Source organism: Chrysemys picta, chromosome 1 (genome assembly GCF_011386835.1).
Source record: "Chrysemys picta bellii isolate R12L10 chromosome 1, ASM1138683v2, whole genome shotgun sequence".
In the NCBI taxonomy this organism is placed as follows: domain Eukaryota; kingdom Metazoa; phylum Chordata; order Testudines; family Emydidae; genus Chrysemys; species Chrysemys picta.
This window is the reverse complement of record NC_088791.1, coordinates 100842885-100864021: the sequence shown is the minus strand read 5'-3', so window position 1 is coordinate 100864021 and position 21137 is coordinate 100842885. Positions and strand designations below refer to the sequence as shown.

At 46.0% G+C, this 21137-nt stretch overlaps 1 protein-coding gene across 3 annotated transcripts; it reads right to left on the bottom strand.

Moving 5' to 3' along the window:
- Positions 1–3120: 3120 nt before the first annotated feature.
- Positions 3121–20891, bottom strand: LOC101944803 (C-type lectin domain family 2 member B-like). 3 transcript variants are annotated; one of them, XM_065565123.1, is made up of 8 exons: positions 20344–20882; positions 18002–18076; positions 10739–10899; positions 8463–8566; positions 8015–8167; positions 4590–6233; positions 4398–4506; positions 3121–3680 (listed from the first exon to the last, which is right to left on the bottom strand). In XM_065565123.1, the coding sequence occupies exons 1-5, from the start codon at positions 20678–20680 to the stop codon at positions 8050–8052; spliced, it is 795 nt and encodes a 264-aa protein (XP_065421195.1). In that variant the 5' UTR covers positions 20681–20882; the 3' UTR covers positions 3121–3680; positions 4398–4506; positions 4590–6233; positions 8015–8049. The 3 variants fall into 3 exon arrangements, with proteins under 3 accessions (XP_065421195.1, XP_065421194.1, XP_065421197.1); XM_065565122.1 differs by lacking the exon at positions 4398–4506; XM_065565125.1 differs by lacking the exons at positions 4398–4506; positions 18002–18076 and having other exon boundaries at positions 20344–20891.
- Positions 20892–21137: the final 246 nt, after the last annotated feature.

Here is a 21137-nt window from a genome sequence, read left to right as displayed (position 1 = left end):
TCCAGTGTACTGGTAAGTCCTTTAAGTTATTTTCACCCCTGGCTGGACTCCTCTTGAGCCCTGTCCGGCCCCTGACCAACTAGTCATGAAATAAGGGTAAACCTGAACCCCTTGCCGCTATGGCCGCCATGCACTTTGTAAACATTTGCGGGGCTGCTAGCAGGCCGAATGGAAGAACCATACATTGGTAGTACACATGAAATACATTTTCAGCCTCATAACTACATGTAGGTTATAATTTCATGTAACATTACTGCAACAATTACTATAACAACCATGCTCAGTGCATCATGAGCCTTCCGAAGACACCCAACATGACAAACTTTGCATTGGATACTGCACAATCATTTTATAAAGATGAACATGGGGGTTTAGGGTGTTCCCCCGAGGTACAGAGCGTCACACATGCCCTCCAAGAAAGCATGAATAGGATCAGAAAAATTGCAGAAGATATTTGTGTTAATTTCTCAGTTATGATAAAACATATACAGAGAGCAAGAGACACACGACATAGACAGACAAAAAATATATATACAAAGACATTGTATAGCTGAGTTTTATATACAACTACTTGTTGGTAAATATTAATCTTTTTAGTCCTCTTTTTCTTGTATATTAATTCATTTCCATATTAACTATTCCCCCAGAATCTTTTATATTAGAATTCAAAGATACTCTGGGACTTAGCAAAGACTATTGGTGCTTAGCCCGTGAATGACTTGTGTTCAGGAATTTCTAGGGACTGAGTATTGGGCTGTACCTCATTATTGCTGGTGTCTCCAAGCTTGTGGGAATCTAAGGGTATGTCTACACTACGAGAGTAGTTTGATTTTACTTAAATCGAATATGTGGAATCGATATTACAAAGTCGAACGTGTGTATCCACACTAAGAACAGTAATTCGACTGTGTGAGTCCACACTAACGGGGCAAGCGTCGACATTGGAAGCGGTGCACTGTGGGCAGTTATCCCACAGTTCCCGCAGTCCCCGCTGCCCATTGGAATTCTGGGTCGAGACCCCAATGCCTGCTGGGGAAAAAAATGTGTTGAGGGTGGTTTTGGGTAACTGTCGTCATCCAACCATCACTCCTGCCCTCCCTCCCTGAAAGCGCCGGCGGGCAATCAGTTCGTGCACTTTTCTGGTGAGTGACAGCGCGGACGCCACAGCACTGCGAGCATGGAGCCCGCTGCGACCACCGCTGCAGTTATGGCCGTTGTCAACACCTCGCACCTTATCATCCACCTTTTCCAGAGGCAGATGCTGAGAAATCGGGCGAGGAGGCTATGGCACCGCGGTGAGGACATGAAGTCTGAGAGTGGCACAGACCTGTCACAAAGCAGGGGCCCCTGCGCCGTGGACACCATGGTGGCAATGGGTCATGTTGATGCTGTGGAATGGTGATTCTGGGCCCGGGAAACAAGCACTGAGTGGTGGGACCGCATAGTGCTGCAGGTCTGGGATGTATCACAGTGGCTGCGAAACTTTTGCATGCGGAAGGGAACTTTCATGGAACTTTGTGAGTTGCTGTCCCCTGCCCTGAAGCGCAAGGACACCCGGATGCGAGCAGCCCTGACTGTCCAGAAGCGAGTGGCCATAGCCCTCTGGAAGCTTGCAACGCCAGACAGCTACCGGTCAGTCACGAACCACTTTGGCGTGGGCAAATCTACCGTGGGGGTTGTTGTGATGCAAGTAGCCAAGGCAATCGTTGAGGTACTGCTGTCAAAGGTAGGGACCCTGGGAAACGTGGAGGTCATCATAGATGGCTTCGCCGCGATGGGATTCCCAAACTGCGGTGGGGCTATAGATGGAACTCACATCCCTATCCTGGGACCGGACCACCAGGCCAGCCAGTACATTAACCGAAAGGGCTACTTTTCAATGGTGCTGCAAGCACTGGTGAACCATAGGGGATGTTTTACAAACATCAACGTCAGATGGTCGGGCAAGGTTCGTGACGCTCGTGTTTTCAGGAACTCTGGTCTGTTTAGACGGCTGCAGGAAGGTATTTACTTCCCGGACCACAAAATAACTGTTGGGGATGTGGAGATGCCTATAGTGATCCTCGGGGACCCAGCCTACCCGCTAATGCCCTGGCTCACGAAGTCCTATACAGGCGCCCTGGACAGTGAAAAAGAACTCTTCAACTACCGGCTGAGCAAGTGCAGAATGGTGGTGGAGTGTGCTTTTGGACGTCTCAAGGGGAGATGGAGAAGCTTACTGACTCGCTCTGATCTCAGCGAAACCAATATCTCTATTGTTATTGCAGCTTGCTGTGTGCTCCACAATCTCTGCGAGAGCAAGGGGGAGACCTTTATGGCGGGGTGGGAGGTTGAGGCAAATAGCCTGGCTGCTGATTACGCCCAGCCAGACAGCTGTGCGATTAGAAGAGCCCAGCGGGACGCGCTGTGCATCCGGGAGGCTTTGAAAGCTAGGTTCCTCAGTGAGCAGGGTAACCTGTGACTATTACATTTGTTTACAGAGAAGCTGAACCTGCCACCGTTTCTTTACCCAGTGAATGTTCACTATCCTCTCCAGTTTCATACCCCGTTCACCCCCTTCCAACACACGTTTAAAAATAAAATCACTGGAAATTTGTTAATGAACACGGTTTTCTTTATTACTGTTTTTGCAGTAAAGTGTTGAAACTGGGACGCAGACTGTGGTGGGGAGCGGGTGTAGTGTAGTGATGCAAAGGACGCTTCTAAACTCGAGGAATGACAGGCTCCTGCTTCTAGAGTGGTCTGCACTGGTGGACTGGTTGTTTCAACGGAGCCTGCCACCCCTCCTGTTCGGGACTCTGTGTGTGGGGGCTATGTGACTTTGTGGCAGGGGGAGGACAGTTACAGATCCCCTGCTGCGTGGCTCTCTGATCCAGGATAAGGACCGCTGCATAAGATCTCTAAACACCCTCCCCCGCCAGAAAGTCACATGTTCCGCCCCCCCCCCCAGAAAATGAAAACCACCTCCCAGACTGACCAGGGTGCCTGCAATGTGTGTGTGACCTGCTGCTGAACCTGCCCCCGTGTCTGTACCCTAGTAAAGGTGACTGTCCTCTCCAATTTCCAACCCCCTTCCCCACCTTCAAACACACTCTCCCCTAAAAAAACATGAAACAGTAATTAACAGAATCGCATTTTTTATTAGCAACTACACAGTTAGGGGATGAAACTGGGATGGGGGCTTGGGTGAGGCGGGAAGGAAAGGACTTATCAAATTTTGCGGAATGAGAGCCTTCTGGTACTTGAGCAGTCTGCAGGGGTGGAGTGACAGTTTTCACGGACTCTGCCGCCCCTCCTTCTTTGTACTTTGGGTGAGGGGGGTATGGGACTTTGTGGCGGGGGAGGGTGGTTACAGATAGACTGCAGCGGAGCTCTGTCCTCCTGCCTCCGGTCCTGCAGAACATCCACAAGGCGCCGGAGCGTGTCAGTTTGCTCCCTCATTAGTCCAAGCAGCGTTTGAGTCGCCTGCTGGTCTTCCTGCCGCCACCTCTCCTCCCGTTCGCTGTGTGCTCGCTGGTATTGCGACATGTTCTCCCTCCACTGGGTCTGCTGGGTTGCCTCGGCTTGGGAGCAGCCCATAAGTTCTGAGAACATGTCGTCCTGTGTCCTTTTCTTTCTACGCCTAACCTGCGCCAGCCTCTGGGAGTGTGATGCCAGGGTAGGTCGGGAGACAGTCACAGCTGTGGGATGGGAAAAAGGGAGTGAATTCCTCAGAAAGATAAATTTTTTGTGAACAAAGAACATAGTCTTTCTCTGTGAACAAGACCATGCACAGCACCTATCACATGCACACTCAGGACAAGGTCGAATTTTCAGCCTTCGCATTCAGTGCCTGGGATCTTGCAGTGCAGATCAGACAAGCGCGGCCGGACAGCGGAATTTGGGTAGCAGGCTGACATGGTAAGCCGTAGACTTGTGGCAGCTTAAAACTTTAATAATAGCACTGTCCTACTTTCACGTTCAAAGCAATGCTCCTAGCGTTGGCCAGTTCCTGCTGTCTGGCAATCCGGCAAGCATGAACTCTGCCCCTGTCCCACCCCCTCACGGCTGTCCCCGGGAAAGATCCCTGTATGCTGCCCCTCTCCTGCCTCCACCGCATGGCTGTAAACCGCCTGTTACAGTTCTGTAAAGGAACAGGCAAGCAGTCCCAATACTAACATTCCTCTAATTCAAAGCAGGTCACCATGAGCGACATCACTCTGATGAGGATTTCAGAGAGCGACAAAGAACGCATGCTTCGTGAAAGCCTGCAATGACCAGGGCCATATGCCGCCATGCTCTGCAAGGCAATGATCCCGGAGTACTTGCTGCTAGCCTGGCGCGGGAATGTTTCCTACTACGGAGGACACAACAAGGCCGCTCTCCCAAGGAACCTCATGCAAAGGCTTTCCAATTACCTCCAGGAGAGCTTCATGGAGATGTCCCATGAGGATTTCAGTTCTATCCCCGGACATATAGACCAAATTTTACTGTAGCTGCACTGGCAAGGACTAAACAGTAGAGCGCCTAGGGCAAACCAATCATGATAAACCCACTGTTAATATTAACATTCTGTTCATAATAAATCTTTACATGTTTAAAACACTTACCGACTGATCCTTCCCCTGATTCTGGGTCCGGATTAACGCCTGGGGACAGTTGGTAGGGGATCTCGGTGAGGGTGATGAAGAGATCCTGGCTGTCTGGGAAATCAGCGTTTTAAGTGCTGTCGACTGCCTCGTCCTCCTCATCTCCTTCCTCATCTTCCCCGTCCGCTAACATCTCCGAGGAAGCGGGCGTTGACAATATCCCATCCTCAGAGTCCATGGTCAGTGGTGGGGTAGTGGTGGCGGCCGCACCTAGGATGGAATGCAATGCCTTGTAGAAACGGCATGTCTGGGGCTGGGATCCGGAGCGTCCGTTTGCCTTTTTGGTCTTCTGGTACCCTTGTCTCAGCTCCTTGATTTTCACACGGCACTGCGTTGCATCCCGGCTGTATCCTCTCTCTGTCATGGCTTTTGAGATCTTCTCGTAGATCTTTGCATTCATCTTTTCAATCGCAGCTCCGAAAGCACGGACTCATCGCCCCGCACAGCGATCAGATCCAAGACTTCCCGATCAGTCTATGCTGGGGCCCTCTTTCTATTCTGAGATTGCATGGCCATCTCTGCTGGAGAGCTCTGCATCGTTGCCAGTGCTGCTGAGCTCGCCACGATGTCCAAACAGGAAATGAAATTAAAACTGCCCAGACAGGAAAAGGAATTCAAATTTTCCCAGGGCTTTTCCTGTGTGGCTGGTCAGAGCATCCGAGCTCAGACTGCTGTCCAGAGTGTCAACAGAGTGGTGCTCTGTGGGATAGCTCCCGGAGCTATTAGCTATTTCCATCCACACCTACCCTAATTCGACATGGCCATGTCCAATTTAGCGCTACTCCCCTCGTTGGGGAGGAGTACAGAAGTCGAATTTAAGAGACCTCTCTGTCGAACTAAATAGCTTTGTTGTGTGGACGGATGCAGAGTTAATTTGATTTAACGCTGCTAAATTCGACATAACCTCCTAGTGTAGACCAGGCCTAAATGTCTAAGGAAAAGACCCCTCAAACTAATAAGTGTCTACAAAAGTATGTTACAAATAATACTGGGTGACTGATAAGGGATGCCTACACTCTAATTACGTTCTGTGATTAATAAGAGGTACTTGTTATAGCAAATGTTTTTTGTAATGACTGAAATTAAGGACCCAGTAAAAGATGTTTAACTCATTAAGAGCTGTCAGTTGTCACAGATGTTATTAATTATGACCAGATTAGAACTTCCTTTAGGCTTATCTATCGTGTAGTATAGTAGGTGGTAAAATATGTCTTTTTCTGTATTAATCTGACTGATAATCTTTGATTAAAATAATTCCATTTGTCGATCCCTGTTCTGAAAGACGCTTCATATTCTGAATTAAAAATAATTAATACACTGAAAACTTGTACATGATCTAGTTTAAAAAATAGTTACACTACAATATACAAACTTCAAGTATCCAGCTGTTTAGAAGTGTCTAATACTGCCAGGTACCTTCAGTGGAATATGAGGGTCCTCAACACCTTACTACATCTATTTTCAGGTGGTCTTAATGTGCAATTTGGGATTTTAGGCAGGTTAGAGTTGTAGGCTTTTCAGATTTAAGATTGATTTTCCAGCTTGTCAGAGGAGCATGATCATGGCTTCCGAAGTGTGTCTGGCAAATAACCCAGAAATCTAACGCTGAACAAAGAACAAACAGTTAGTAAAAATTATAAACAATAGATTCAAGATATCTTGCTATGGCACTGGAACTCACCCCTGGCTACACAGATTGATAATGGCAGATACCTGAGATAATGGGTTTTCAACCTGGGAGCTGTAACCTTTGTCAGGTCACAAACAAGTTTCAGGGGATTGCAACCACCTTCCCCTTCTTTATGGCTAGATGGGAAGAGGATCTTGAAAATTGTTTCTGTTTTCATATAGGATAATTATATAGAAGAAGTTTAGAACCATTGCCTTAAAACAGCCATGATATAGCACTTAACATGAAATGCTCCAGAAAACCAATTATAACTTAAGGAAGGCCCAGCAAGTGGGAGCTGAATTCTGCAACAAGACTCTCTTGTGTCTGTGGTAAATTGGGAATCCTGCTGTAGATTCAAGTACATTTAAAAAAAAAAAAAAAAAAAAACCACACACACACAACCAAACCTCTGAAATGTACTGAATTGAAGTGGGTAATAGGAACTTGAAATCTAGTCAATTTAAAAAAAAAAAAAAAAAAAAAGTTAAAAGTTCTTCTCCCTGTTGCTGTCGGAAAAATCCACACAAATTGCTGGGAAAAGAGTGAAAATTAATTTACAATCCAGACAGACTTTTTTCTGTTAACAAAATGCTGAGACTCTCTCTTCCCCCTCGGGTTTGTTTTTTTAAACAATGTAATCTATTTTTAAGTGTCTGTAAATTGCCTAAGCATTAGACCCACAATAGAGGTCTCAGATGTGGAGCAAGCAGATACCGGACACAGTGTTGGTATATAATACTCTAAATGCTCTTCAGTGATTACAAAACAAACCTTACTCACTCCACATTCACACCCCAAATGTTCTATACCAGAGTCCAAAGGTCAGAATGCTCCCGATGGCCAGTCGAAGATCCTTCCATCAGGATAAGCTCATAGGATGTGGGGAGCCGGCAAAAATCACATCTATATCCACACGGTAGACTGGATCAATAAACGACTCCGATTTGCAGAAAAAATAGGCATCCGTTCATAGTCCATTCCGTCACATCATCAGGTCTTTGCCTTTGTTTATTAGGCCTTCTACCCACACAACTCCAAAGAGACAATCCTGGGTGGGCCGCCATGATCCAAGGCGTGCCATTTCCTCCAATTCTTATACAATTTTATATCAGTCCAGCTGGTGTTATTTCCTTTTCTGTTGATTTTCCGTAATTTTCTCAGAGCATAAGATTGTTTTTGCACAAAGAGTTCTAATAGTTCTTGACCTTAAGTTCTGGCTTCAGCTGCTAACTTGCAACACACGCATCTATGTCACGCATACGTCATTCATACTAGGCCTCAATGACCTATAACATATTACATGGATATATGAATCACAGTGTGTGTGTGTGTGTGTGTGTGTGTGTGTGTACGTACACACACACACAATTTTGGGTGCTGACTCTTCAGGACAATGTCTTCATATGAGTTTATACAGCATCTAGCATAATCCAGATCTTGACTTTGAACACTATCATAATACATACGTACATATATATACACACACACATACAAATAAATAAGCGCAGATGTCCACAGGAGCCGGATTTTGCTTGTCATGGCACATCAGCCACAGGCATACCCCGATGCACCTTGCAACAGGCCTCCAATCACAGCACTTTAGATCTTATGATTCAGGAAAGCTCCATCTACTACATTTCTCTAAAAACTCTTGTTAGAATTTATAGCAAGTTGTAATAAACTCCACTGGAAAAAAATCAGATTATGTTTGTACCTTGCACTACTAACTTCACTGGAGATGAAGACAACTCATTTGGACTCTTTGACACAGATCCAGCGTCTTGAAGATGTGCAATCTACAGTAACAATTTTGTCACTGTTTAGGAAGGAACACTTCAGCTTTGCGTCTTCATTTTCCAATTGGATGCTAGGGAGAAGAAAAAAATAAATAGAAATGAATCACTTCCATTCTGAAGATAAATGTTGGTGAAAAGCCAGGATCACCAATAATTTCTACAGCTCCAGATTTATGCAACTAAAGACAGAAGGAATCAGCAAACAACCTATTTTTTGCTGTTGCAGAAGTTAAATGTCTTGGTGAATTAAAAATAATCACATACAATTTCTCTCAACTCTGCTTTGACAGCAACTCATTTTCTTTCTGATTTCAGACATATGCCAATACCCCCCACCACGTTTCTAGTTACAGCTGAAAAACATACACATCATTAGTAAATAGAGATCCATCGTCCCACTGCCATCCTGTTGCTTCCTTTCTTAGCCCAATCCAGTAGTAATGGTTCTGTCTCAAGCGTTTGATGTTCTCCTGTAATTGAGAATAGCAGAAAATATTTTTCTTCGTGGCCCATCCTAAACTGAACCTTCCCTCTTATGCAATTTGCTCTACACAGGACAGGAATAGAAGCTTTCACTGTTGATTTGAATAAAAAAAAAAAATACTCACTCATTACCATCAAAACAATTATTCCTTTGGGGAAAAAGGGACCCCAGGCCTCAATACATGAATATACTTAAGAAAACTAGATTCCAGGCAGTTGACAAAAAGACGTGCATGAACATTTACAAAGCAGGAGTCAACCAATACCAAGTTAAGTCTCTGCATTTCCCTGTGTAAGCTGCTAATAAACTTACTATTTTTACTGGGTATTGGGTGGGGGGGGGGAGGGGGGGGGGGAAGCGTGTCAACTGTGGCAGCAAAAAAACTCACTGGATGCTATTCAATCATCCAAGAAGCCACTGTCAACATGGAATATTTCCCCCCACCACTCACTGCTATGGATCCCTGGGGGAATGACACTCCCTCACAAATCCTACTCTAGGTTCATGAGTAAGACTAAGGTTTAGTCAAGGGTATTTTTAGTAAAAGTCATAGACAGGTCACAGGCAATAAACAAAAATCCGCGGCCTGTGACTTGTCCATGACTTTTACTATAAATACCCATAACTAAACCGTAGCTGCTCTGGGGGCCCTGGGGGCCAATGGCTGGTCCCTGCTCCAGCGGCAGGGGCTGACTGCCACCAGCCACCCACTACTCTGAGGCCCTGGGGCCACTGCTCAGGCAGTCCCTGGGACCAGCGGCTCTGGGATCAGCCACCTCGGCCACTGCGGAAGTCCCAGAGGTCCTGGAAATTCATGGAATCTGTGACCTCCATGAAAGACTCACAGACTTATTCATTATGTATTGATTATTGGCATTATGACTTGAAGAAGTGGTATTTCAAATGAAGTAGTCTACTTATTAAAAAAGACAGCGGATTAACTTCTTTCTGTTCCTAATCTTAAATCCAAAGGAGATTTCTATTGAAATCCATTTGCTTCCGCCTTACTCTTTTCAGTATTTTATAGGGCTTGTAGATAAAAACATGTCAGCTCAACTAGGGATAAATGCAGTCTTTGAAGGCTGGCATTGTCTCTGCAGATGGAATTAAAAAGATCTATTTTGAAGGGGAAGACTTGCACAGTATGGAATTAACTTCCACCCTAATTCACAAAAAGACATGTCATTTCTATCAACAGAGAGGCTAATGAGATTGTTTCCACATAGTCACCAGTTTATTCTAAAAGTCCTCGGAAAGCCCCAGCTTCAGGTCTCTCACTACCATTCTTTCCTGCACATCTCCACAAATTCCTCTTACTTACCCTATTCAACTGCCATTATTCCTAAATTTGCATCCCATTGCCCATACTTATCTCTTGTCTGCACAATAAACTTTGATTGTTCTTAAATACATGGAAAAGCCCAGTGGCTATCTCCTTCCCATGCATTGGTGATAAAATGACAGTTTTTCAGCAGGCACTCACCCTTTAAATAACAGAGAGTTTCTTGGTTGACTGATCCCGTAAACACTATTAGGTCATTTACTGCATCTCCAAAGGGCCAGTGAAGGACTATTCCCTATAGTTTATTTTCTAGTGTTTTGTCAACTCTAGTTTTGAGGTTTCCAAGCAATGGGGTTGCCATCATTTCCCTTGGGGAAAACTACTTCATATCCTATTATACCCCATACCCAAATATTCAATCTCCACTTTCTTTTTTATGTTCATTCCATTGCTATTGGCTCCACTCTGAGCCCCAACTGTCCCATAAGTCCTTGATTTCAAGTGGAATTATTCATATCCTGCAGTGGAAGAATAGGGCCCCAGCTTAGCATATTTTCTCCTCTGAATATTTGTTTCATTATTTTACTAGTGACTGTGAAGATAAATGGTCCATCCCAATTACCTATTAATCCTCTCTCTGACGTGCCACACACTGACTTTCTGAAACATTCCCCACCCGCTCTATCTCTAGAGGATGATAATGTAATATTTTACCATTAGTTTACCATTGTCTTGTCTATAATTCTCCCACAGACATTTATATTGCTATATAAATAATCAATATAGGAAACCTCCAGAACAAACTTCATTAGGTACATAAGATAAGTCAGTAATGGGATGTTTGTTAAAACAGGTAAAATAGTTTCACATTCTCACCAGTTGCAGTTTCTCTTTTATCACAGGAAGTGTTGCGCCACGTGAGGTGCAGTACTCCTTACTGTCATCCCAGCTCTTTGTATCAGTGGAAAAGTAATAACAGTTCCCTCCAAAACCTATCCAGTCTTCCGGACACTGCCTAACCTTTGGAGAGAGTGTTCCTGGGAGACATAAGGCAAACAACATAGTCACATTCTAAGACATGTTATATTCTCCTTAGCTATCATATTACAGGCTGCTGAGATAGAGCAGAACAGCTGAATATCACTAAACCTTAGTCTGAGTATCATTGAAATTCCAGCTGAAGTTTTAGAGTGCCAGTTGTTCTGGACAAACTAAATTGGAATAGGTACCTAGTGCAACCAACCTACCTTTGTCTTGCAATTTCAAAAGGACACAATATTCTTCACTAGGGGCTCTGCTACCCCAGTGATAAGGTGTGTTATGAAAACCATAAAAAGATAGACCCACTTTCTGTCCCAAATTTTCTGCAATGTTGCTGTGTATTGTTAAACAGCTGCCACATACTACTTACAGCGATAGCTGCATTTCCCTGGTGGGAGAAGTGATTCCTCTCTCTCTAGGCTGTAAAGCACTAGTTTGTGATAGCTTCAAAAATCCAGATAGGACATTGTCTTCACAGGGAGTTATTCCAAAATAGCTATTCCTGATTAACTCCATGTGTGGATGTTCTTATTCCAGAATAAGAGTGCCTAATTTTTCAGAATACTTAGATTTTTTTTTTAAATAAATAGTGCTTTATATGTTCAAAGCACTGTGCATATATTAATTAATCTTCACAACCCTAGGCAGGTGGGCGAATATTATCTCCATTTTGTAGATAGGGAAATTGAGACAGAAGGGCAAGTCATTTTCCCTAAGGCCAGAAGACAGCAAGTCAGTGGCATAGTGCTCCCTCTTCTCCTTCTGAAGCTAGTAGCAGTGCTGCTCTCTGCTGGCAGTTAAGTGACAGTCATTCCCTCTGTGCTGCACACAGGATGCAGAAAGAACAAAATGCTGCATTTGACAACCTGGAGCTGCAACTAAGTCTTGACTTGTGTCCTCACAGACTAAAGGAGAAGGAAAGCAGCTTTTCGTTTTCCTCTGAACACAACATTTGCAGTAGAGGAGGAGGAGGGAGCATGGGGTGAGGAAGAAGGGACAGGAATGGAGGGAAAAAGGACAGGAAAAACTCGTTAAAGGTGACATGCAAAGAAAAGGGTGGGGAAGTTGTCTTTAGTTTCTTATGACATATAAAAATCTAGAAAAAAATTTTTTTTAAAGTTATTCCTCTGGCAATGTATCTTATGCCTAGAGTTCACAGTGTTTTCCTGAGAAGGCAAGATCTGAAGTTTTAATTTAAAAAAAACAAACAAGCAGAACAAACCCCTTTATTTAAAAATAATCTCATAGTCCTTCTCTATAAATCATAATGCAGCAGGGAATAAAGTGCCCATACCCCTTATTTTAATTTTGCAGTTTACCTCTAAAGCTAGAAGGGGGGAAAAAATGAAGAAGCACAGTGGAGAGTAAAGAGTAACGTGAGAGAGAAAGAAAGTAGCTAATGAAAGGAAAGAAAAAAAACAAAGTGATACAAAAGAAAGCATCAGATGGGACAGAAAAGTGAATACACTGAAAAAAATGAAGCAAGAGACAGGGACCAAATTCCGATCTCAGGCCTTGGCTACACACGGGACTTCACAGTGCTGCCGCGGCAGCGCTGTGAAGCGCGAGTGTAGTCGCGGCACCAGTGCTGCGAGAGAGCTCTCACAGCGCTGTATGTACTCCACCTCTCTGAGGGGAATAGCTTGCAGCGCTGCGAGTGATCTTGCAGTGCTGCAGGCTCGGATTACACTGGTGCTTTACAACGCTGTACTCACTGCGCTCAGGGGTGTGTTTTTTCACACCCCTGAGCACAGCAAGTTGTAGCGCTGTACACCACCAGGTGTAGCCAAGGCCATAGTCATACCCACATACCCCCACTGCAATTCCCAGTTGCTTTCATGTAGCATAATGCTTTGGTTACCAGCTCTGATAATTTGACATAGCAGCTACTAAAATCAGTTCAGAATTGAGAACTAGGAAGAAAAGGGATTATATTAATGAATCGTGTGATTTAAAGGCTTGTATCTACAGTGATGGCACACAACATTGGTTTCCGGCTTTCCATTAGCATATGTGTTTATATAGTACAGTATAGTACTGCTACTCAGCTGGAGAATATTGCGCTTCGGTGTGGTTAAGCTCTCCCTGCACAACGCTAGTTAATGTGCAATTGAATCAGACAATGAGAACCAAAAAAGGGCTATGAGACCAACCAGTACAGAGTGGCTGCCAGTCCTTTCAAATATTCCATCACCTAATTCAGGCATTATATTGCAGCAAAACCCCTCTTTGACACCACAACTGCCACTTTTCAAAGATATGTGGGAGGCACCTTGTCACAACTCATCAGCAGAACACTAATCTGTACTACTTTATCAACCATCTCCCCAGCAGATGCTATCACACTGTGGTGAGCAGAATGGGAATAAGGCCTTGGCTACACTTGCGAGTTACAGCGCTGTAATGCCACCCCCAGCGCTGTAACTCACTCCCCGTCCACACTGGCAAGGCATTTGCAGCGCTGTATCTCTGTGGCTGCAGCGCTGCATGTACTCCACATCCCCCGAGAGGAATAGCGTGTATTGCGCTGCCACTGCAGCGCTGCGGCGCCAGTGTGGCTGCCCAATGCGCTGTGAATGGCCTCCAGAAGTATTCGGCAGTATCCCACAATGCCTGTTCTAGCCACTCTGGTCAGCAGTTCAAACTCTACTGCCCTGGCCTCAGGTGGCCAACCATGTGACCCACCCTTTACATTCCCCGGGAATTTTAAAAATCCCCTTCCTGTTTGCTCAGCCCGGCATGGCATGGAGTGCTATCAGTGAATCTTTCCAGGTGAACATGTCTCCACGCGCCAAGCGAGCCCCAGCATGGAGCAATGGCGAGTTGCTGGACCTCATCAGTGTTTCGGGGGAGGAAGCTGTACAGTCCCAGCTGCGCTCCAGCCGTAGGAATTACGATACCTTCGGAAAGGTATCAAAGGACATGATGGAAAGGGGCCATGACCGGGATGCTTTGCAGTGCAGGATTAAAGTGAAGGAGCTGCAGAGTGCCTACCGCAAAGCCCGCGATGCAAACGGCTGCTCGGGTGCTCCCCCCGCGACCTGCCGATTCTACAAAGAGCTGGATGCAATACTTGGGGTTAACTGTTCAGTGTAGGTGCCCCCTGAAGCTGTTGGCTCTCCCCAAGGCACAGAGACCCAGAGGACAGTGCAGCCCTGAAACAATCAGTCCCCCTTACTCACCATTTTGAGGCTCCCGTGGGATGTGTGTGCTCTGTTTCAGACGGGAAAATTATGCAATTGTGTAGACCCTGTGTGTTTTCTACTCCTTAAGTGCGGAGGAAATCATTACTCTGTCTGGTATAAACAATGCTGCCTCTGTTAAATGTTGCATTTTGCCTATACAGCTGCATCAAACTTGAGACCTCAGCTGTCCCTCTTATCACCTGCTCAGAGACTGCAAAGACTCAGGAAGAGACCGCAAAAAAGCAAAGAAGAGATGCTGCAAGAAGTGATGCAGCAATCTATTAAAGAGAATGAGAAAGCACAGAACTGGAGGGAGAGAAAAAGCAGGATCCGCCAGGAAAACGCAGCGCGCCAGCGGCAAAGCACGGAGCACCGGCAGCAAAGCACTGATAGGCTCATAAGCATCCTGGAGCGCCAAACGGACGCTATCCAGGAGCTCGTAGCCATGCAGAAGGAGCAGTAACGCAAATGCCCCGCCTCCCCCCCACCCCCCCGGCCTACAGCCCTTGTCCCAAAACTCTTTCCATTGTGCCCCACTGTCACCTCCAACCCACTTTCCCCAACTTCCGTATTCTTCACGCCACCAGCTGCCTCGAACACCAGTATCTTCACCACCCAGCCCTGAAAACCACGACCCTTACCCTCTGCACTCAACCCCCATCCCCATGCAGTATAGCTGTCCTGAAGTGCAGCACTCACTGCACAGCACATCAGACAGGACATATGCGAATCTGTGATTGTACCGTTCCCCACTCCACCCCCTTGTTTCTTTTCAATAAATAATTTTTTTTCTTTTCAATAAATGGATTTTTTGGCTTTGAAAACATTCTTTATTATTGCATAAAGTAAAAGACTCCTTAGCCCAGGAAATAAACAGGCACTGCAAGTCTGCTTAGCAAACACTGATTCCTAAAGATTGGAACTACTGCACTTCACTCCCCTACCGGGCACCCGATATCACTGCTGGTTTTCAGCCTCAAATTGCTCCCTCAAGGCATCCCTAATCCTTGCAGCCCCGGGCTGGGCCCCTGTGATAGCCCTGCTCTCTGGCTGTGCAAATTCAGCCTCCAGGTGTTGAACCTCGGAGGTCCATGGCTGAGTGAAGCTTTCACCCTTCCCTTCACAAATATTATGAAGGGCACAGCATGCGGATATAACCGCGGGGATGCTGTTTTCGGCCAAGTCCAGCTTCCCATACAGAGATCGCCGGGGGCCTTTAAATGGCGAAAGGTACACTCCACAGTCATTCGGCACTGGCTAACCCTGTAGTTGAACCGTTCCTTGCTGCTGTCAAGGCTCCCTGTGTAGGGTTTCATGAGCCACGACATTAACTGGTAAGCGGGGTCTCCAAGGATCACAATGGGCATTTCAACTTCCCCTACCGCGATCTTCCGCTCTGGGAAAAAAGTCCCGGCCTGCATCTTCCTGAACAGCCAAGTGTTCTGAAAGATGCGTGCGTTATGCACCTTTCCGGGCCAGCCTGTGTTAATGTTAATGAAACTCCCACGGTGATCCACAAGCGCCTGGAGAACCATAGAGAAATATCCCTTCCGATTAACGTACTCGGATCCTAGGTGGAGTGGTGCCAGAATAGGAATGTGTGTCCCATCTATCACCCCTCCACAGTTAGGGAACCCCATTTGTGCAAAGCCACGCACTATGTCCTGCACATTACCCAGAGTCACGGTTCTTCTGAGTAGGATGCGATTAATGGCTCTGCAAACTTGCATCAATACGATTCCAACAGTCGACTTTCCCACTCCAAACTGGTTTGCAACTGACCGATAGCTGTCTGGAGTTGCCAGCTTCCAGATTGCAATAGCCACCCGCTTCTCCACTGGCAGGGCAGCTCTCAATCTCGTGTCCTTGCGCCACAGGGTGGGGGTGAGCTCCTCACACAGTCCCATGAAAGTGGCTTTTCTCATCTGAAAGTTCTGCAGCCACTGCTCATCATCCCAGACTTCCATGACGATGTGATCCCACCACTCAGTGCTTGTTTCCCAAGCACAAAAGCGGCATTCCACGGTGCTGAGCATGTCCATGAATGCCACAAGCAATTTCGTGTCGTACGCGTTACGCGGCTTGATAGCATCATCGGACTCCTCACTCTCACTTTGGATCTTAAGGAATAGTTCGACAGCCAAACGTGACATGCTGGCGAGATAAGTCAGCATACGCCTCAGCAGTTCAGGCTCCATTTCCCGCAGACAGATCGCGCTGCACAGAAACTGTTGAAAGATGGTGGACGGAACCAAAGGGATTTCTGGGATGCGAAGTGATGCATCACGGGGCGTTGGGACAGGATCCAGAATGCCCTGCACCCACGCCCCCTTCCCACAACCCACAGCGCCAGAATGGGAAGAGGTGCTCTGTGGGATAGCTGCCCATAATGCACCGCTCCCAATGGCGCAGCAAACGCTGCAAATGTGGCCACGACAGTGCGCTGGGCAGCTGTCAGTGTGGACAGACTGCAGCGCTTTCCCTACTCAGCTGTATGAAGTCAGGTTTAACTCACAGCGCTGTACATCTGCAAGTGTAGCCAAGGCCTAAGTTGCTCCCTTTGTAAGAAACTCCTTCCACATCACACATCCAGATCAGAAACTGCCTGGCTTTGAGCTGCCATGCTATCTCTGAGGCAAGCTCAACCAGTTCAGATGCAGGGTGAAGTGCAGGAAATGATCACATCTGGGCACTCAGGAACAGCCATCTGTGAAGCTGAGGTGCACATGGAGACGCCATATATCTACTGAATGGCTGCTCATCTTCTGCTGGTCTATCAGGAGGACTTTTCATACTCCATACTGATGACCCTGAAGCTATCGAATGGCTAAAATGTGTCATGTCTACCTAGCCCTTTTGGCTTTTTTTTATTAATACATTTCTGTTTTATCTCTCTCCTTTATATTTTGAACCTTTTCCCATCTTTAATGTACCACTTATGCATTTGCTAATAATGGGCACGACCCTAAAATACATAGCAGAACTCTCTAGCCCTGCTGGTTTTCTAAGGTATCAGACCTCAGAACTGTGACTTGATTGGTTTCTTAGACTATCATTGTTTTCTAGGCATTTTTGGGGGGAGGGATAGCTTAGTGGTTTGAGCATTGGCCTGTTAAACCCAGGGTTGTGAGTTCAATCCTTGAGGGGGCCATTTGGGGATTTAGTTGGGGATTGGTCCTGCTTTGAGCAGGGGGTTGGACTAGATGACCTCCTGAGGTCCCTTCCAACCTGATATTCTGTGATTGATTCAGGATTTTATATCAGTTACCAGACCTTGTAACTTTGTAGTTTTCAATCCTTTCTGGTTAGCTGCACACAGAACACTATAAAACAGTTAGAGGGGACAAAACGACTACTGAATCCAACTAAACTAATGAGGGGAATTTCAGAGAAAGAAAATATAGTAATTCAAATTGGATCTAGAATACTTTAAATATTTTGGATCATGAACTGATAAACCAATTTGAATTCTGCTGCTGCTTAGAAAGAAGTATACAAAAGAAAAGAAAATGCCAAATTTGAACTCTCCTGAGAGTGAGCACACAATACAAATTAACAGGGAACTGCTACAGTAAGAATTTAGCGATCTCAAAAAAATCAACTTATTTTAGTGAATTGAGTATGGGGTAGAACAAACATAAGGCTGGGAAGCTTGAATAAAATGGAAATACCGATACTTAACATGAGATAGGTGTTCAGATTTTAAAAGTGCATCCGATAACCATGAAGTGTCATGCAAGTGCTATATATTACTTAATGTATCATCAGGAGTTTTGACCAAGGATGCAAGGGAGAATCTAAGCCTTCTGCATATTGCGAGCATTTGCATTAGTTTCACTCCCACAGTTCTATAAACAAGCCAGAAGATGAAAATGTCCAAGGATATGTTCTCCCCTTATTCTAAAGCCCTTACCTGTCAGAAGCAACACCAAAATAACCACAGCCAGTACACCAGTTATTACTTTCCAGACGATGTTGGAGCACTGACCTGAAATCAGAAGAGTTAGCACCCAGTCTTATTATACTGAATATAATGCTTATGATTGCCTTGCCTTTCTACATTACTTTCCATTGGAGGTTCTCAAAGCACTTAAGGAGTTAAAATGACTACATCTACTTTAAACAGTGACATTGTTGTCTGAACATTGTAACAAGTAATCCCAATGATGATTATAAGTGAAAAATTAAAGAAGAATTTAGTTACTTCTATTTTTCAATGTATTTTATTCATGTGATAGCACTCTTCATTGTCAGTCAGTGTCTGTGTTACTTTCAGAGAGCAAGAGAAAACATTTTAAAAACAGAAAACTATAACTGTAAAGTTAGAGACACTATCATGGGGACTCTAGATTAAGTGTGGGACCAGAAACTACTTTTAAAGTCTTTTTTTGAAACTGACTAAGTTTCAGGTAGACACTATCTCTTTAAGGCCTACAACATCCATGTGAAGCAAATATGGGTAAACAGAGATATGGCGATTTAAATATATGGGAGGTGCCTCGCCACAACACATCAGCAGAAGACCAATCTGCACAATATTACCAACCATCTGCTTGGTAGATGATATCATGCTGCAATGTGCAGAATGGGAACAAGCTGCTCCCTCTATAAGAAACTTCTTCTGCATCACTCGTCCAGATCAGAGACTGCTTGGCTTTGAGCTGCCATGCTATAGCATGGTAGCTAGATCAAAGCTAGCTTGAGAAAGAAGTGCTGCAATCACATCTCCTGATTGCAGTGTAGACATACCCTTGACATACCCGTAGTCACTTTCCCAGGATCACTACCGTGAGGCCAGGCCTACACTACTAGGTTTTGTCAGCCTAGCTATGAAGTCAGGGATGTGAATCCTCCTCCCCAGCAGACACAAGTATGCCAGCAAAACCCACATCATAGACCCAGCTGTGCTGACAGAAGAGAGCTAACATCATGCATGGAGGTGCCACTATGGTAGTGGCAAAAAATCTTCTATTGGCATATCCTGCATCTACACTAGCAGGCTCTGCCAGTCTATACCAGAACAGTTATATTGGCAAAGCATTTGCAGTATAGACAAGGCCTCAGTCAGTGGCAGAGCCGGGAACAGAACATCGGCCTTGTAAGGATAAATCCCCAGATTGAAGCACTAAACCAGTCTTTTTGTTGTTTAAAAAGAGACACCATTAGTTGAAATCTAGTCATTTAAAAAGTTAAAAAGTAGATTCAGCTATTAGTTACTAGTTGTCCAAGTTCCATGCTTGCATGGAACAATTTACAGGACTGGAGTTTCATACATCTCTGAATTATTTTGTCTACTATTAGAACTACTAGAATTCAGAGATTAGAAGAAAAAACCCTATTTTTTCAGATTTTTTGTGCATTTGCCATAACTTTGTACATATCTCCTTTGACAGTCTGTTTCTCCCTTGCTGATGAGACATATACATATATATATATACACACATACATACACACACACACACACTCCATTGTAAACCAGGGCACAAACTCAGGTTTGAACCCAAACCTCCCTACCATCTACACACACACCTGTCTGACTCACCTCAGCAAGCACTCAGGACCTGAGTCCTAGGACCCATCCAGGGGGTGGGTCTTAGCCCAAGTCCCACTATGACTTGGGTTCTGGCCCTGTCATTTTACAGTGTGCATATAGGTCAAGCCATGGACCTGAGTCAGAAGGTCTGCATGGGTACATCTACACAGAAAAAAAAAAAAAAAAAAAAGACCCATGGCAGCAAGTCTAAGAGCCTGGGTCAACTAACTGGGGCTTGTCCTGTGGGGCTAAAAATAGCAATGTAGACGTTTGGGCTCAGGCTGAAACCCAGCAAGTGGGGAGGGTCTGGGAGCCAGGAATCTAGCCCAATATCTATACTGCTATTTTTAGCCCCACAGTGTGAGCTGAGCAAGCCTGAGTCCGTTGACTGGAGCTCTAAGAATAGATGCTGGGGGGTGTTGCTGTGTAGCTGTACCCATAGTGCAGTAGGCTCCAAGCCAGGACAGGAGCAGAAAAAACCCTTGTTTGAAAGTAGAAAAGATTTAAAGGCATTTCAAGGGGCAGCTCCTCCTAGAACTAGGTTTTTTTAAAGCTATTGAACTCCCAGCCATTTAACCTGGGATGATCCTCGAGGGGGGACCCTGTACGAATCCCCGTGCCCTCCCCACGCGGGACACCCACCCACAGACCCGCCAGCACCAGGATGGGTGGGCGGCTGGAAAGTCACCCCCAAGGAGCTGCTGCCTTCCCCCTACTCTCACCGCAACGTGTCACCGACGGACAGGCACCAGCTGCGCTCCGCTGTTCCGGTGAAGCCACCCGCACTCCAGGCTCCTCATCCTTCGTCAGGAGGCTGCAGCCGGACGTAACTACGTGTCCACTGCGGCCCGAGTCCGAGGCGGCCGCTTCGGGGCTATTGGGGCCCGACTCGCACTCGGCTCCGGAGAGCGAGAACTTTTCCACCACAACCTCGCCCGCCTCAGGCGAGTCCAGCGGGCGCTGCGAACGCCGGTGGATGCTGGAGCCGTAACCCGAGTCCAGGACCGATCTTTCCCAGGGCTTCGGTCCTTGCTCAGGCGTCCGCAGCTCCGCCGCCATCTGCAAGGCCGCCCGCTCCTAGAAGGAAACACAAGTTAAATTCCGCGCGCACCGCATCCTGACCCTTGTAGAAAGTGCTTCCTGTATGCATGCTCAGTGACACCTCCTGAAGCCGCTGCCCTTCACTTGCACTGATTAGCCTTAAGATTCTGCTGACTGCTTTTTACAGGGGTTAAAAAGAGGCAAAGGGGGCAAATCAGAGGAGGGGGGTGGCCAGGGTCTGAGCAGGGGGTGAAAATTGACTGGTCGGGGGGTTAAGTAGCTGGAAGCAGGGTTAGGATAGGGGCTGAAGGCAAAATCAGGGATGGGGGGGGGAGGGAGATGGAGTTAAATCCAGGTGTGAGGCATTGCCAGAGGGTAAAACCTCAGCACAGTCAGGGGAAGAAGGGGTAATAGTTACCCCAGTGGACTGAGACACCAGTGTTTGGCAAAAAATAGGGTAGGGGGAGCAGAGGGG

Bases quoted from the DNA above. Each gene is read 5' to 3' on its own strand.
- LOC101944803 (XM_065565123.1), bottom strand. From the start codon at position 20,680: ATGGCGGCGGAGCTGCGGACGCCTGAGCAAGGACCGAAGCCCTGGGAA. The intron at 10,900-18,001 runs GTAAGGGCTTTA...TATGTCTCCCAG, and splicing joins TTTGGTGTTGCTTCTGACAG to GAACACTCTCTCCAAAGGTT. The intron at 8,567-10,738 runs GTGAGAATGTGA...TCTCAATTACAG, and splicing joins TAAAAGAGAAACTGCAACTG to GAGAACATCAAACGCTTGAG.